General features: G+C 42.5%; 1 protein-coding gene across 1 annotated transcript; it reads left to right on the top strand.

The window, feature by feature from the left end:
• Positions 1 to 1,608: 1,608 nt before the first annotated feature.
• Positions 1,609 to 2,604, top strand: LOC143526153 (trace amine-associated receptor 6-like). Its single transcript, XM_077020802.1, has one exon. It carries the CDS (start codon positions 1,609 to 1,611, stop codon positions 2,602 to 2,604), a length of 996 nt encoding a protein of 331 aa, XP_076876917.1.
• The last annotated feature ends 13,259 nt before the right edge of the window (positions 2,605 to 15,863 follow it).

The raw sequence follows: 15,863 nt of genomic DNA, 5'->3' as shown, positions 1-15,863 counted from the left end.
ATAATATAATTAATTACTTTTCCTGTTGTTACAAAGCCGTTGACATTACTGGTCATTAAAAGCGGTGCGTTACTATATATTGATATACTAACAGTAATGCGAGCGGACCGCTGCCCAGGCTAGTGAGGAGTAACAGATCTCGATAGATCACGGTTCTCGGTGTAACACCTGTTTAACTTAACAAGTCAGTAAGCGATTGTCTAAGGCAGCGTTATGGTAGCCAATCAGAGCCAGTGTTTTTACACGCGCGCCGAAGCACACGACACAAACGGAGAAGAGGCAGAAATGGCGAGTCAGGAGCAAGAAAAATGAGCATTTTCAAGGTGGCGATATAAACAATATTTAAGAAAATACTTGAAGTTCCTGAATGTCTACCAGACTGGGTATTTGAATTATTTAATTAAGAATAGAGGTTGTATTGTTAAGTTTACTTCTGTTGTGAACAAACAGTTGTCTCAGATTGAGAGAATTAAATTTATTTGATAGATGTAAATGCACTTTATATAGTGTAACTGTTTACTATTTTTATTTTTTTTACAAGGATTTGGGATATTAAAGGATTTTATCCTGCACTGGTCTGTGGATGTGCAATAAATATCAAAAGTTAAACACCTTTCTGATCTACTCATTTCAACTCACTGTAAAAATTGCTTTAAAAAAAAAAATCCTTATTCATTGGCATATAACTTTATTTAACTGTAACGCAAATAGTTACTTTCTCTGGTAACGAGTTACTTTTATTATAGAGTAATTCAGTTACTAACTCAGTAACTTTTTTGAACAAGTAGTGAGTAACTTCTAATTACTTTTTTTAAAGTAACGTTCCCAACACTGGTGGTTGTAGGTGTGTGTGTGTGTGGTTGTAGGTGTCTCCTCTGCTCACTTGGACTGGCCGACCATGAGACTTGATGCAAAACCTTGTGAAAAAAATGTAAAAAAAATAAATAAATCCAGATTTTTTTCTGAAGCACTTTCTAGAACTACTATCATAAATCATGTTTGGCAGGGAATCACTGGATTCTTCATTTGGCTTTGTTGATTTTTGGTTACAACCTTTGCTCATGTTGCTTGTGGTACTTTCTACACTAGATGAGCAGGTGAGATCATAGTTTATGTGCCTGGTGTTTCCAGCATTGCTCAGCTTCTCCATGAGCTCTGTCTGTGTCTCTGGATGCTGTGAAACCACATTTTGAAATTGCTGGCAGTGTTTTATTATTGTGCAGAGGTGTTTCCCAGGCACATTATGTTTGGATTAATTTAATAGGTATTAGTGTTTAAAGATATTTATAAAATGTGTACAAAAATAATTAAAAAACTACCTTGTTTGTAAAATGATGGATGAAAATTTTGTATGAACTATTATACTGACAACTAACTTTTATCTGTTCCACTCCCAACACTCCCACTCCCCTACAGGTCACCACTGATTATGACCGTAATGAATATTAAATGAATGATGCTGGATACAAAGTAGCCATTCATATGTTAGTATGAGGATTCATACGTCAGTATAAATACACTATCTGCAAAGGCAAATTCATCAGTCCAGCAACAACATATTCTGATCAGCTCCAGTTGGCATATCTGAAGATACTTAAAATGTACAACATGACAGTTCAGTACTGCTTTCCTAACAACAATTTCTCATGTATAAAGGAGGTCAAAACAGGAACTGGGAATATATTCTTATTCTCTCTACTGTCATTTATCTCTGTGTGTACTGTGTTTTTGAACCTACTGGTGATCATTTCCATTTCTCACTTCAAGCAGCTCCACACTCCAACCAACCTGCTCATCCTCTCTCTGGCTGTAGCTGATCTTCTCGTGGGTGTTGTTGTTATGCCTGTGAATATAATGCAACTAAAAGACAGCTGTTGGTATCTTGGTAAAATGACATGCACAGTTGTTCTAGTAATCAATTTTATCTCAATGTCAGCATCTGTGTGTAATATGGTTTTAATTGCAATTGACAGGTACATTGCTATCAGTGACCCTCTGTTGTATTCCACTAAAGTCACAGAGTGTAAAATGTCTTTATTAATAATTCTAGGCTGGTCTTATTCTCTGTTGTATGTCATCATGTATTTCTACTTGAATGATCATCTCCTTCAATCTCAGATCGTGAGCAGATGTCATGGAGAGTGCATTTTGGTCTTAAAATCTTCCGTGGCAACTGTTGATCTAGTGATTTCATTTCTGTGCCCATGTTCAGTTATACTTGTCCTGTATTCAATGATTTTTACTTTGGCAAGACGTCAAGCTAAAGCTGTGAGATCTGTGTTAAATGCTACCTCAAACAGACACAGAGCCAAAGTTTCTAAATCTTCTAATTCTAAAGCAGCAAAAACACTGGGCATTGTTGTTGGTGTTTATCTCTCTCTCTGGATACCTGCTAGTCTATGTTATTTGTCATTTGAAAATATCACGTCTATGTCATTAGTGTGGACTGTTCTTAGCTGGCTTGTATGCATCAATTCTTCTGTCAATCCCCTAATTTATGCTATATTTTATCCATGGTTCAGAGCATCAGCTAAGTACATTGTGACTTGTAGATTGTTTGATTACTCATTGTCAACATTCAGCTTGTTTCCGGAGCAGATTTAATTCCACAATACTTCATATATTTAATTTCACATTCATTTCTCTGTGCCTTTTTTAAACTCAGGTAGGATTCAGCTGACAAAGTGAAGAAAAAATTGTAACATTGTGAATAGATAATTAATTGTTTTTTTTATTCAGATTTTATTCATTCCAACTTTTCTGTGTATTTCACATTGTTCAGATCTTATTCTATTATAATTATGCACACAAATTAATGTATCTAGAGCAAATATCAGGACCTAGTATATTTATGCCTTTTGTCAAACTTGGCATGTACACATATATACTGTAAAACAAGTCCTGATATAAAATTGTACACAGTGTGTTATATGTATGCATATTTGTATGCAAAAGTTTAGTATGAAAATCTTTTAATTACTTGGTTCGATATATTTTATTTCTGTGTCCGATATCAATTCAATTATTTAATTAGTGTTCTATGTCATCTGATAAGTATATTGTTACTTCTGGAATTTTGGCAGTCCCCAATGTGTCCGTTGATTTTTATGACAACACTTTGCACTAAATTTGGCTGATTTATTTATTCTGATTTGAATAACCAGAGGCCATAGGGCAGAAGTATTTAAACGTTTTCCTCTGGAGGCCCCAAAAGCATAGTGGTTGCCAGAAGGTTCTTAATCCTTTGTCCTTGGACTCCTCCTTTTTTCACAAACACTTGAAGCTTAGAAAAGAATTTTGATAGCAACAGGACTGCTGTAATCCTTTCAAACTCTGCACTTACCTACAAACATTCAGATGCAGAATATTTACATAAAATTTCATTTGGAAATAAGATAAAGCCTTTCTGATAACTAAATTCTTAAGCCACACCGCTCTACCTTGGAGCAGGTCAGTAAGGGGGATAACTAGGCTGCTTAGTGACCAGATGAACCACCGATAGAAAAGACCAAACCCCAGGAACTGCTGGAGCTCATGGCATGTCTGAGCTTTAGCCCATCTGATCACACAAGGTCCACTGTACCTTTTTACAAAGAAGACACTGGCTGAGGCAGGTGAGATGGAGGAGTGGATGTAGCCCTGAGCTAAAGCCTCCTTCATGTACTGTTCCATGATCTACTCTACATCCTGGGAGAGTGGATAAACCATACAGTGCATAGGCACTGCACCCTCCTTCAGCTCTATGGCACAATCTCACAATGTGGAGGGAGCTGGGTGACCTTGAGGGGGCTAAATATATCCGCCAGGTCTGCTTATGGTCAAGGGATTGCCATCTAGATGGTGAAACACAATTCTTAAATTGTGCAATAAAGCCAGGGTAGTCCTGGAGCAATGGCGAGGATCTGGACACCAAGGTCACCCCCAGGAATGGGCTCTCCTTGTGAGTAGCGAGATGACAAACGCTACTCGGACGTGATCAGGTATGTGAGGCTGGAATGTGAAGTACAACTCCTGCTGCACCACAAACCCTTCACACTGCTCAGTGTTGACTCTGTATGGCTCAGGGGTGGAGATATGGCACTGACCAGGCTCACGGTCTATGGGCCTGCCTGATTCTGCCTGGGCAGAGAGCCTGGACACAGCTAGTGCTGTCAGGGGACTTTTTTCAGAAAAAAATCCTGATTTTTTTCTGAAGCAGTTTCTAGATCCACTATCATAAAACATGTTTGGCAGGGAAACTGGATTAGCATGTCCTCATAATGACAAGGGCTTTGATGCGCAACATGGGTCAAAAGTGACCCGGCTGAGTTTTTATTTTCTATATTTTGCAATAAATTAATTTAATGATTCAGCCTTCAAGGTATTCCATCATATATCCTAAATTATTTTTTTCCTTTCTTACACTTTGAGTAAAAACCCTTTTTGTATCACTACCCCTCTAATGCACAACATGGGTCTAAAAGGACCCGCATGCATTTTCTATGTTACTTCTTGTTTGGCTGAGTGTTTCTATGGTATATCTTTTAAATTAATAAATCATTAATCATTTTCTATTCCAAGTTTGCAGTAAATATCTTGTTTTTATTTAGTATACATCGTATTTTCCTTTTTTACTTTTAGACGAAACACAGCTTTTGTATTGCTACATCAATACAAGTTTACACACATGGGTCAGACAGTTACCATTTCATTGCTCAGCACAGCTCCCATCACACAAGTATTGTTTACTTTAGAAAATATTTTGATGATCTTTGGGAAAGACAATTATACATACTGTAATATTTAATTAGGTTTAGGTTACCTTGAGAGTGAGTACATTACTTTCAGAAGGTCACAAGTAATTATTATTTAGGTAACTGTTGAACCTCGAAGAGGCCTGTGGTTCTCTAGTACAACATGGTGGGTGTCTCCATCCTCAATGCCTACACCAATTTCACCTGCACAACACCCTGGTGATATGGGTGGTGTGATCGCTGCATGGCTGCCATTCATCAAGGAACTGAGCAAAAATCTTGTCATGCCACATATGAAGAGGTACATGGAGGTCTCACCTAAACTCCAACAGCATGTGCTGGAGGCAGTGGGAAGATGTGGGTTACAAAAACAAACCACAGCCACCAACCATCCTCAAAAAGACATCCCCAAGGAGGGCCAACGAAAGAGGAAGAGGTGCGCTCGCTGCCCTCTTCCCAAAGACAAAAAGGGAAAGGTGCAAAGATAGAAAGGACAGCCAGCTCGGGGCAGCTGAACCAAATGCCTGAACCACCTCAACTGGCTCCTCTCTACAAGACGGAGCAGCGACTCTACTCTGAGTCACTCCCAGATGACCGTAGTCCTCACCTTATCTCTAAGAGAGAGCCCGGACACCCAGCGGAGTAAACTCATTTCAGCCGCTTGTATTCACAATCTCATTATTTGTCTCATTGTATTCATGATCTCATACTAGCCAAAGATTACAGTATGACCATAGGTGAAACTTGGAATATAGACCACTAAACCCTTCACCACAACGGTCCGTTACAGCGTTCGCAACACTGCAGAAGCTGCACCAATCTGCCTGTCACCCACCTGTGTTGTGCTCACTGTCCTCATCTGAGTGTCTCTTTTCACCTTTCCCTCGTCCCCTTGTCTGTGTTTGTATTCAAGTCCTGTTTTCTGTTTGGTCTTTGTTGTGTCATTAGTCTTCCACACTAAGTGTTGCTGTATTTGTCTTATAGTCATCATAGTCAGTCATAATCTTAAGGTCTTTTTGTCCTGTCCTGCTTTCCCTATTTGTCTTGTTCTTCCATTTTCTGTTTTTGGATCTTGGCTATACCCTTTATTGGTTATTTTGTAGTTGCTTCATTTAAATTTTCTCTGCCTTTGATGTCTACATTTGGGTTGTCACTCTGAAAACCTGACATTATGTGTGTGTGATAAAATGAAAAATATGTGGCAAAAACCAAATAATGAGCTACTGAGATGTTGGTTGAGCAAACTGAACAGCGCATGCGAGAGTGCCCTCACAGCATTATGAAGGCTGAGGACCTTCATGTGACGGCTAGAGTGTGTGATGGGCCTGATTCATGTTTTGAAAAAGTGTGGTTTGGGGATAGGCCAACCCACCGTGAGAGATTGCGGTTGGGGGACATGTACTGGTCCCCGGTGAATTTATATTCTGGCGTTGTGGTCAAACTGTCTGATTGTGTAAACCAAGGAATTACACACTCGCGTATATAGCTCCCTTATCTGAACTGCTTAGGGCACAGCAGCAAGGCTGCGGGTGCCAAGTATGTTGTTTCCAACTTACTAATGTCCCTCCCCATGTCTCTTTAGCAAAACATGAAGATGAGACATGGCAGAGTGTAGGTTACTGGTTGGCAAAAATGTGCAGAGTGCGTGAGTGGGAGAAAACAGACAATCCTGTTTTTTTTTACAACAGTGGGCTTTCAGTGTACAAGATGCATTTGGGGACTGTGGTTGATGTTGAGCGCAGCGTAATGATTTGTGAAGAGAAAGAGTGCAGGTTTGACCTTGCATACATTTTTTCACGGCGGAGGCGTCCAGGCCAGTTTCCCTCAGTTCTGTGTCAGTCATCAGACCAGACGCCTGACCCGGGGAGCGTGCACCCGAGACTAGCTGAGCTGCCCCCTGTGGTATGGGCGTCAGGGAAATATGATGTTGGCCTTGTCAAAAGCGCTACCCCGGTAGTGATTACACCCAAGTCAGATTTTAGGCCCAAACAGGTGCGGTACCCATTAAGACCTTAAGCCATTGAAGGCATTAGGCCTGTGTTTGAGGTGCTATGTGAAAAAGGAGTTATAGTGCCATGCCCAAATTCCCCAGTCGGAACTCCCATATTTACAGTCAAGAAGGCCAGAAAACCTCCCCAACCAGATGAATGAAGATTCATACAAGATCTACAAGCCATGAATGCTGCAGTCATTCCAAGAGCACCAAATGTGCCTAATCTGCATATAATATTGAGTCAAGTCTCATCAGAGGCCAAGTGGTTTTCTGTCATTGATCAGTCTAATGCTTTTTTCAGCATTCCTGTGCACCCAGACAGCCAGTACTGGTTTGCATTCATGTTCGATAGACAGCCCTACACGTTCACGCGGCTTTGCCAAGGTTACTGTGAGTTACCTACAACATACAACCAAGCTATTAAACAAAGCCTTGATTCCCTGGAACTTTCCCAGGGGACTAATTTGATCCAATATGTCGATGATCTGATGCTAGCCATGCCCACTTACCAGCAGTGCATTGACGACAGCATTAAATTGTTGAAACACTTGGCAGATGAGGGGTACAAAGTGAGCCTTGGTAAGCTTCAGTTTGTGCAGCCCACAGTTAGATTTTTAGGGCATGACATCTCTGCAGAAGGAAAGATCTTGCTGCATCAAGAATGGAAGCAATTGCGAAAATACCGAAACCACATACGGTCAAGCAGTTTATGTCATTTTTAGGGATGTGTTCTTACTGTCGCTCATTCATTCCTAACTATTCTTGTGTTGAGGCTCCCTTGCGGGCTCTGACCCATGGATCTGCGACAGCAGCTGTTGAATGGACCAGTGAAGCTGAAGAGGCCTTCGTAACCTTGAAATTGGCGTTGCAGACTGCCCCCACCCTGGGCATCCCTGATCCCACACGGCCCTACACACAGGTGGACAATGAAAAGAATGGTTGTATGACAACAGTTCTCTTGCAAAAACATGGGGATCGTCAGAGATCAGTTGCTTAATCCTCTTGTAAACTTGACCATGTTGTCGCAGGGCTTCCAGTTTGTCTTTGTGCTGTGGCCGTGGCAGAGAAGAGACATTGTGGGCTATTCTACACTGACCTTGCTAGTCCCACACTCCGTTTCACTTCTGCTTCTTTAAAAGAAGACATCACACTTGTCCACGCAGTGATGGCTGAAATACAACACTGTGTTGCTTGACATGCCCAACATTATTATACAAAGATGCACTGTTCTTAACCCCGCTACACTCTTGCCTACAGAGGAAGACGGTGAACCACATGACTGTGATGCTGTGACTAATATATTGTGCTCCCCTAGGTTGGATCTCAAGGAGGAGCCCCTAGAAAATCCGGATTGCATCTTCTTTGTCAATGGGTCAGCATCCAGGGATCCCAGCACTGGGCTGAACAGAGTGGGTTGGGCCGTGGTGGCCCCCTCCTATTTGGTAGACTCGGGGCCCTTACCTCACCATCTCTCTGCGCAAGCCGTGGAGCTGTATGCCCTGACACATGCATGCAAATTGGCTGAGGGCAAGTCTGTTACTATCTACACCGATAGCAGGTATGCGTTCGGGGTAGTTCATGATTTTGGGGCCATTTGGAAACACCATAATTTTCTCACTAGTTCAGGGACCCTGATTGCACATCACAAGCTTGTGCTTAAACTCCTGGATGCTCTCCAGTTGTCATCTGCTGTTGCTGTGTGTAAATGTGCCGTCCACTCTAACGACGTTGATTCTGTTTTTAGAGGGAACCAAGCTGCGGTTGCAGCTGCCAAGAAAGCTGTTCTACAGCCACGGGAGCAAGTTCCTCTTTTGACCTTGCAACTCACCCCCTCCCTCTCACTCGCAGATTTACAGCGCACAACCACACAGGAGGAGAAGGCAACTTGGAGAAAAGCAGGCTGTGCTTTTCAGGACGGCGTGTGGCGCTGCCCCTCGGGCCGGCCATGCTTACCAAAGTTCATGTTTCCTTATTATGCTAAACACAGGGGTTTGCTATCTATGCTCAGAAATTTTGTCAGCAATGTGTGATATGTGCACAACACAATGTAGGAAGAGGAACACAGATGCAACAAGCAGCACACCCAACACCTGAGAATCCATTTGATCACTTGCAGATGGATTTTGTGGAGCTCACGCCAAGTAAAGGGAAGAAGTATTGTCTGGTAATTGTGGACATGTTCTCAAAGTGGGTTGAGATTTTTCCTACAGCGAAACAGGATTCAGATACAGGTAAGACCAAAGCATGGCGTGAGCCCGTTTGAGATTTTGTTTGGAAAACCACCAAACACCGGTGTGGGTCCGGTGAAGGCACAGTCTGACAGTCTTGTGGGCTGTGAGGATGCAATGTTATTATTGTAAATTACTGTGTACAACTCTCCTCTACTCTGAAATCTGTTCACAAGCAGGCTAGAAAAGCACTTCCTGAACCAGCCACTGGCCCGCTGCACGACATCCAGCCTGGAGAGTGGGTGGCAATAAAGGACTTCAGGAGAGCGAGGTGGAACAACGCGAGGTGGAGAGGGCCTTTCCAAGTCCTCCTGGTGACGCAGACGGCTGTGAAGGTGACAGGATGAGCAACGTGGGTCCCAATAGCCACTGCAGACGAGTGCCACAGCCTAAGGAGGAGTCAAAGGACAAGAAGAAAGAAGAATAGAATAGACACTTGACCTGAAATCCTGTGTGAAAAGTGGGGCCAAATAGTTTAGATTCTGGTAACACGTAAGCACTCAAGAAGGGCATGGAGGGTGAAGGAAACAGAATAGGGAAGAAGAGATCCAGAAGTGGGGTCATCTGCTGGCAAGCGATTTCTGTGATAATAGGAAGTGACAGGACTAGCTACAGCTATCTTACGGATCGCGCAGGAGAAAGTGGAAGTGAGAAGCGCAGGCTGGGGGTTACGCAACCCTAAGATTAACCACTTCTGGAAATACGGCAACTTCACTGTGAAGGATGTTCTAAATATAGATAAACCGTGCATAGTGTGTGCTCTGTTGCCACACACTGCAGAGAGGCCGTTCGTTTATTCCATTGCAACTAGCACCTGGGAAGCAAAAATTAAGGCCTGGAGGTCAATAGGTGACGCAGGCTACGAGAGAACAGAGAAATTCGTTGTGAATCATCCAACCCCCAAAGCAGGAATAGAGATATTTTGGCCTGGGGCCTGTGTAGATTCAGTGAATCTGAAAGGATGGAACGACCCCCACCTGGCAGAGGCCAAACCAATGTTTAATAGAGACAGCTGTTGATTCCGGATTGGTACTGGTGGTGTGGAATATATTTCAGTTGTATATATTTCTGCCGAGAACACAAAGAGGAAGATGTGCACTGGTGGCAGTGGAGGCACACTTAAACGTAATCACCATGTACAAGCCTCCGAAAAGGAGAAGGTTCCCGAGAGCATATGTTCCTGAGGAGTATAGACTGACCAGCGAGTTCCAGCGATTTATGGAAATAATGTTACCTATGTACGGAATGGGCAGCATCCACAGGGACTTGAATAGAGTGCATTATAGACTGGCAACATTTGTTAACTGTAACGAGTGGAGGAGGAGGCAGGCACGACGATTACTGTGAACATATACTTTAATTGTGACAAACACAGGTGAAGTCCAGCGCAGTAGCGTAAGCACACACAGACACTCATGCTGGCACCAACTCAAGACAAAGACGACCACAAGACATTGCGCGAACGCACCTTATATAGGTGATTAACACGTACCCTCGTGATCTCGTGACAAGGCACAGGTGAGACTACGAACACGCTCACAAATGTAGGTGCTGGCCAAATTTATTTAGTAATCAGCCTCATAAAATTACCTACGAAATGGTGGGAGTTCAGACCGTGTTAAATGTATCCAATTTTATATAAACTCAATTTAACTAAGGTCGCCACTAATTGTGGTCAACTCCTGTAAGCCCAAATTGTTTGATTAACAAACTATAAATCTGAAGGTTACAGTTCAAATAATAGTTCTAGCTTCAGGTTGTAACAGAGAAACAACGACTCAAACGACAGCATTTAAACACAAAACAATTATTTATCACAAAGCATAATAATTAAAAACATCACAAACAAAGGGGGCAACAGGGTAGGCTAGTGTGTGTGTTTGCGTGTGTGTGCGTGTGTGTGGATGTGTATTTGATTGCGCGCGGATGCGCGTGCGTGTGTGTGTATGTGCGTATGGGTTAGGAGATCTTTTAGACAAAGAGAAACTCGATGGCGCAAAAACCAAACCGAGCTCTCACTACGGTCATGAACACAACGAAAATTTACTCTAACTAAGACACGGTATCGTCGGTCACTATACAGCCCCAACGAGCGTATAGTGGGACACACGTTTAACAATTATACGAGGAATTGGGTATTAACTATGAAGTAAATGAATCAGTGTGAATAACCGAACAAGCTTTAAACAGAATACCTCTTTAACACTGGAGCTCCTGAGATTTCAAGGTTCTGAGGACATCACCCCTCCTTCTCCTGCCCAATTAGCAGGACCATACATATGTTAATTTCAGAGCAAGACAGGAGCAGAAAGACAGGCAGGAGCTCTGTGGCAGGAGCTCTGTGGTGCACCAGGTCTAGTCTGTGTGCAGTCTGTGTGCACCAGGTCTAGTTTGTAGTCTAAAATAAATAAATAAAGTTTAGCCCTGTTTCGGCGTTATGTGTGAAGCGCTACATATTGACATAAGTATTATTTAGAGCGGTGAACCATTATCATTAGCGTGGTATTGGCGTTATGTATGAAGCAAGCGTCTCAGATTTTCTTGTGTATGCACTTCAATAGCGCCACACATTTACATGGCTGAACCAACCATTATCACGGGTCCATATTGTTCCCGTGAAACACATTATCATTAGCGTGGTATTGGTGTTATGTATGAAGCAAGCGTCCCAGATTTTCTTGTGTATGCACTTCAATAGCGCCACACATTTACATGGCTGAACCAACCATTATCACGGGTCCATATTGTTCCCGTGAAACACATTATCATTAGCGTGGTATTGGCGTTATGTATGAAGCAAGCGTCCCAGATTTTCTTGTGTATGCACTTCAATAGCAGCAACAAAGTAATAAAGGGATAGTAAAGTAATATTTATTTTTACATTTACTTATTTTTACTCATACAGCATAGTAACATAATATTTTTTTGCAGTGTTTATGCTTGTGTTTGACTGATATTTCGTTTGTGTAAATAAGATATTTCGTTCATGTAAATAACTTGGCGTCATTTATTTATTTTTACTCATACAGCATAGTAATATAATATTTTTTGCAGTGTATATGCTTGTGTTTGACTGATATTTCGTTTGTGTAAATAAGATATTTCGTTCGTGTAAATAACTTGGCGTCATTTATTTATTTTTACTCATACAGCATAGTAATATAATATTTTTTGTGTTTTCTTGTGTTTGACTGATATTTCGTTCGTGTAAATAAGATATTTCGTTTGTGTAAATAACTTAGCGTCATTTATTTATTTTTACTCATACAGCATAGTAATATAATATTTTTTGCAGTGTTTATGCTTGTGTTTGACTGATATTTCGTTTGTGTAAATAAGATATTTCGTTCGTGTAAATAACTTAGCGTCATTTATTTATTTTTACTCATACAGCATAGTAATATAATATTTTTTGCAGTGTTTATGCTTGTGTTTGACTGATATTCACGGATTGCCGTGAACCATTATCACGGGTCCAATCACCTTTTATTGTTCCCGTGTATGCAGGGGATTAGCCCGGTTTCGGTTTCGGCGTTATGTGTGAAGCGCCACCTATTATAATAAAGTATAATTAGTATGCGCTGTTGTGGGTGTGTTCTTCAGAGTCATGATAAAAGCTGAAACCCAAAGGCAGGCGACTTACATTTTCCCTACTATCCTGTGTGGAGACGACGCAAAACACCATGGCAAGACAGAGGACGTTCACCGGTCAAGAAGTTGCGGCTTTGCTGACCAACGAGGACTGCTGTGAGTCCGATGCGGGAGAAGGACCCTCCTGTTTTTTGACCAGCGATTCATCCGATGAAGAAAGAAGCAGTACATCGGATGAGGTACAACAGAGCCCTCCAAGGAAGAGACGGACACAGGCTGACACCACACCTGCACCAACCGTACGGGCAAAAGATGGAACTGTTTGGGAGAAGGTTGGCATCGCACGCTCTCGTGTCAGCAGCTGTTCGCCTAATTCAACATTTGTTGAGCCGTCCGGGCCTACAGAGCATGCAAAGGTATAGTAACTTCATATTTCTTTCCAGTGTTTCTGCTTGTGTTTGAATGATATTTAGTACGTGTAATTTACCTTGCGTCATTTGTTTACTTTTACTAATACAGCGTAGGATCACAAGCAGACTGCAGAGTTTTCTGTGTTTGCTCGACATGGAGATGCTGCGAATCATCACAGACTGCACTGTCCATGAAGCCCGCAGAACAGACAGCAGCTGGAGTTTGTCGGTCAGCGAGTTTATGGCATTCGTAGCAATCCTATTTCTACGAGCAGTCCTCTGTCCAGTTGGAGCGATGTCGGACTGTTAGTCGGCAATGTTCGCTGTGCCTTCGATCCAGGAGACAATGGCACGGGACCGCTACCAAGAAATCATGCGGTACTTGCGCTTTGATAATAAGGACACCCGTGCGGAGCGTGCAAAGAGCGACAGATTTGCTGCGATTTTGGACATCTGGCAGCGATTTGTGAACAACTGCATTTTGTGCTATACCCCAGGCAAGGAACTGACAGTCGACGAGCAGCTGTTTCCGACCAAGGTTCGCTGTCCGTTCACCCAGTACATTGCCTCAAAGCCGGACAAGTTTGGAATAAAGTTTTGGGTTGCTTCTGAGTTGAACACAAAGTACATGTGCAACGCCATTCCATACCTTGGAAAGGACCCCGATCGTCCCAAGGGGGAAAGAGTGTCCGAGAATGTGGTGATGAAGCTTATGAAGCCATACCTGGGCAAGGGCAGAACTGTAGCCACAGACAATTTTTTCACATCTCTTTCCCTGGCTAAGAAGCTGCTGGAATGCAACACGACTCTGCTTGGGACAATGAACAAGATTCGCCGAGAAGTTCCTTTGGAAGTCAAAAACGCCAAGGGACGTGAGAAGTTGTCAACGGAGGTGTACAGATCCGATGATGCGCTTCTGACGGTGTATGCCTCCAAGCCCAACAAAACAGTTTGCGTTCTGAGCACTATGCACACGCACGTGGAGATTGCAGACGACCGCAAAAAGAAGCCAAACACTGTGACGGACTACAACCGGACGAAGGTATGCATGTGTTGGCATTGATAAATCAATTTATCATACATGAATGAATTTATTCAAAATATAACATGTACTTCTTTGTATTTGTTCTTTGCAGTGCGCCGTTGACATCATGGACCAGAAGGCGCGTGCATACACAGTGCGCGCAGGAACACGCCGGTGGCCCGTTGCAGTGTTTTATAACATACTTGACCTGGCAGCGATGAACGCACATGTTTTGTACACGGCATGTACGGGGTCCACAGAGAGTAGGAGAGTTTTTATGTGTACTCTTGCTGAGGAACTCCGTCTTCGTTTCCTACAGGAAAAGGAGTTGAAGAGAACGCCACGTCCTTCGCCTGCTCCTGGAAAGAAGACTACGTGTCAGGTGCAGACAAACTGCAACCGGAACCACAGCATAACCCCGTGCGCTGCATGCGGCAAGTACACCTGTCGCAAGTGTAGGGCAGAGTGTCCCTGGCTGTGTGGCAACTGTGTACCTAAAACTACATGAAGGTACGTCGATAAGTATATTTATATATATATGAATGAATTAATGTTTCAATTTATATAGCGCCTTATCTAAATACCCAAGGCGCTTTACAATTGTTAACACAGCTACGTTACAGACAACCAATCACACACACATATATATACACACACACTATTATTTGAACATAACCAAAAATCTCTTCTCTTTCTGTTCCACAGTCGCACATCATGAAACCCGGTGTCACGGTCTGCCCCGCATCTCCTGCCATTTCATGTCTGTTTCCGTGTTAGTCCTCTGTTTATTTCTCGTCGTGGTTGCTGGTTATTTTTCTCATGGTTGCTGGAATTGGATTCCCGTTCTGTTATGACCCATGCCTGTGATATTTTCACAGAATCAATTTATACATGAATGAATTCGTTCTAAATATAACGTACTTCTGTGCGTGCATACACAGTGCGCGCAGGAACACGCCGGTGGCCCGTTGACCTTGGCAGCGATGAACGATGAACCTGCCGCAAATGTAAGAAAGAGGGTCCCTGGCTGGTACACATGAATAAATTCGTTCAAAATATAACATGTACTTTGTTCTTTGCAGTGCGCCGTTGACAGACATCATGAAGGTGCGTGCATACACAGTTCGCGCAGGAACACGCTGGTGGCCCGTTGCATGCGGCGAGTACACCCTGGCTGTGTAGCAACTGTTGGCTACAACTACATGAAGGTACGTTGATAAGTAGGCCTACATACGTAACACCACATATGTTACGTATTTTTGTCTTCTGAAAGATTTTATTCAAAATGTAAGGTGTACCTTGAATTGTTCTCCACAGCATCAACGCGTGTGTTGCATGCGGCAAGTGCATCTGGCGAGTACACCCTCAACTTCAAGACACCCTCAACTTTCTTGACATTCCACTTCAAGAAACCCGGAATAGACATCCATGTTTGATCAAAATAAAGTTGTTTTACAGCACATGAATTTGTTCTTCCTGTCTTTTCCTCTCCTTTTCCAGTCTGCTGTTTAGATCACAACATTTATCAGCCATATATATAATTGCGCCATGTAATTTCTTAGCTTTTCAAACGCGAATTCAAACGCGGAAACAGAAAGTGTAACAAATATTATATAGTGTAGTAAATATACAAAGAGCTTCAAACAATATACAAAGAGGTTCAAACAATTTTATTTGTTTTTATTGTTTGACGGGACTCATTTGAGAAACTGTCGTCTCTACGTGCGCTTGAATTGTATCTTTTGAAACACGAGTCTACAAAATTTCCGCTGTTTGTTGTAGGATCGGTAACATATACAGTCTGCTTGTTTGTAACCAAGTTTTTCGTGAAGTATCACGTTTGGTGCTTTGTATGAGCTTGGAGGTGAGCCGCTTGTGCTTTGG

The sequence above is a fragment of the Brachyhypopomus gauderio genome, chromosome 10 (genome assembly GCF_052324685.1).
Source record: "Brachyhypopomus gauderio isolate BG-103 chromosome 10, BGAUD_0.2, whole genome shotgun sequence".
NCBI classification, from domain to species: domain Eukaryota; kingdom Metazoa; phylum Chordata; class Actinopteri; order Gymnotiformes; family Hypopomidae; genus Brachyhypopomus; species Brachyhypopomus gauderio.
The sequence above is the reverse complement of the archived record's forward strand: the minus strand, read 5'-3'. Positions and strand labels throughout refer to the sequence as shown.

Excerpts from the sequence above, each read along its gene's own strand:
- LOC143526153 (XM_077020802.1), top strand. The coding sequence starts at position 1,609 with ATGACAGTTCAGTACTGCTTTCCTAACAACAATTTCTCATGTATAAAG.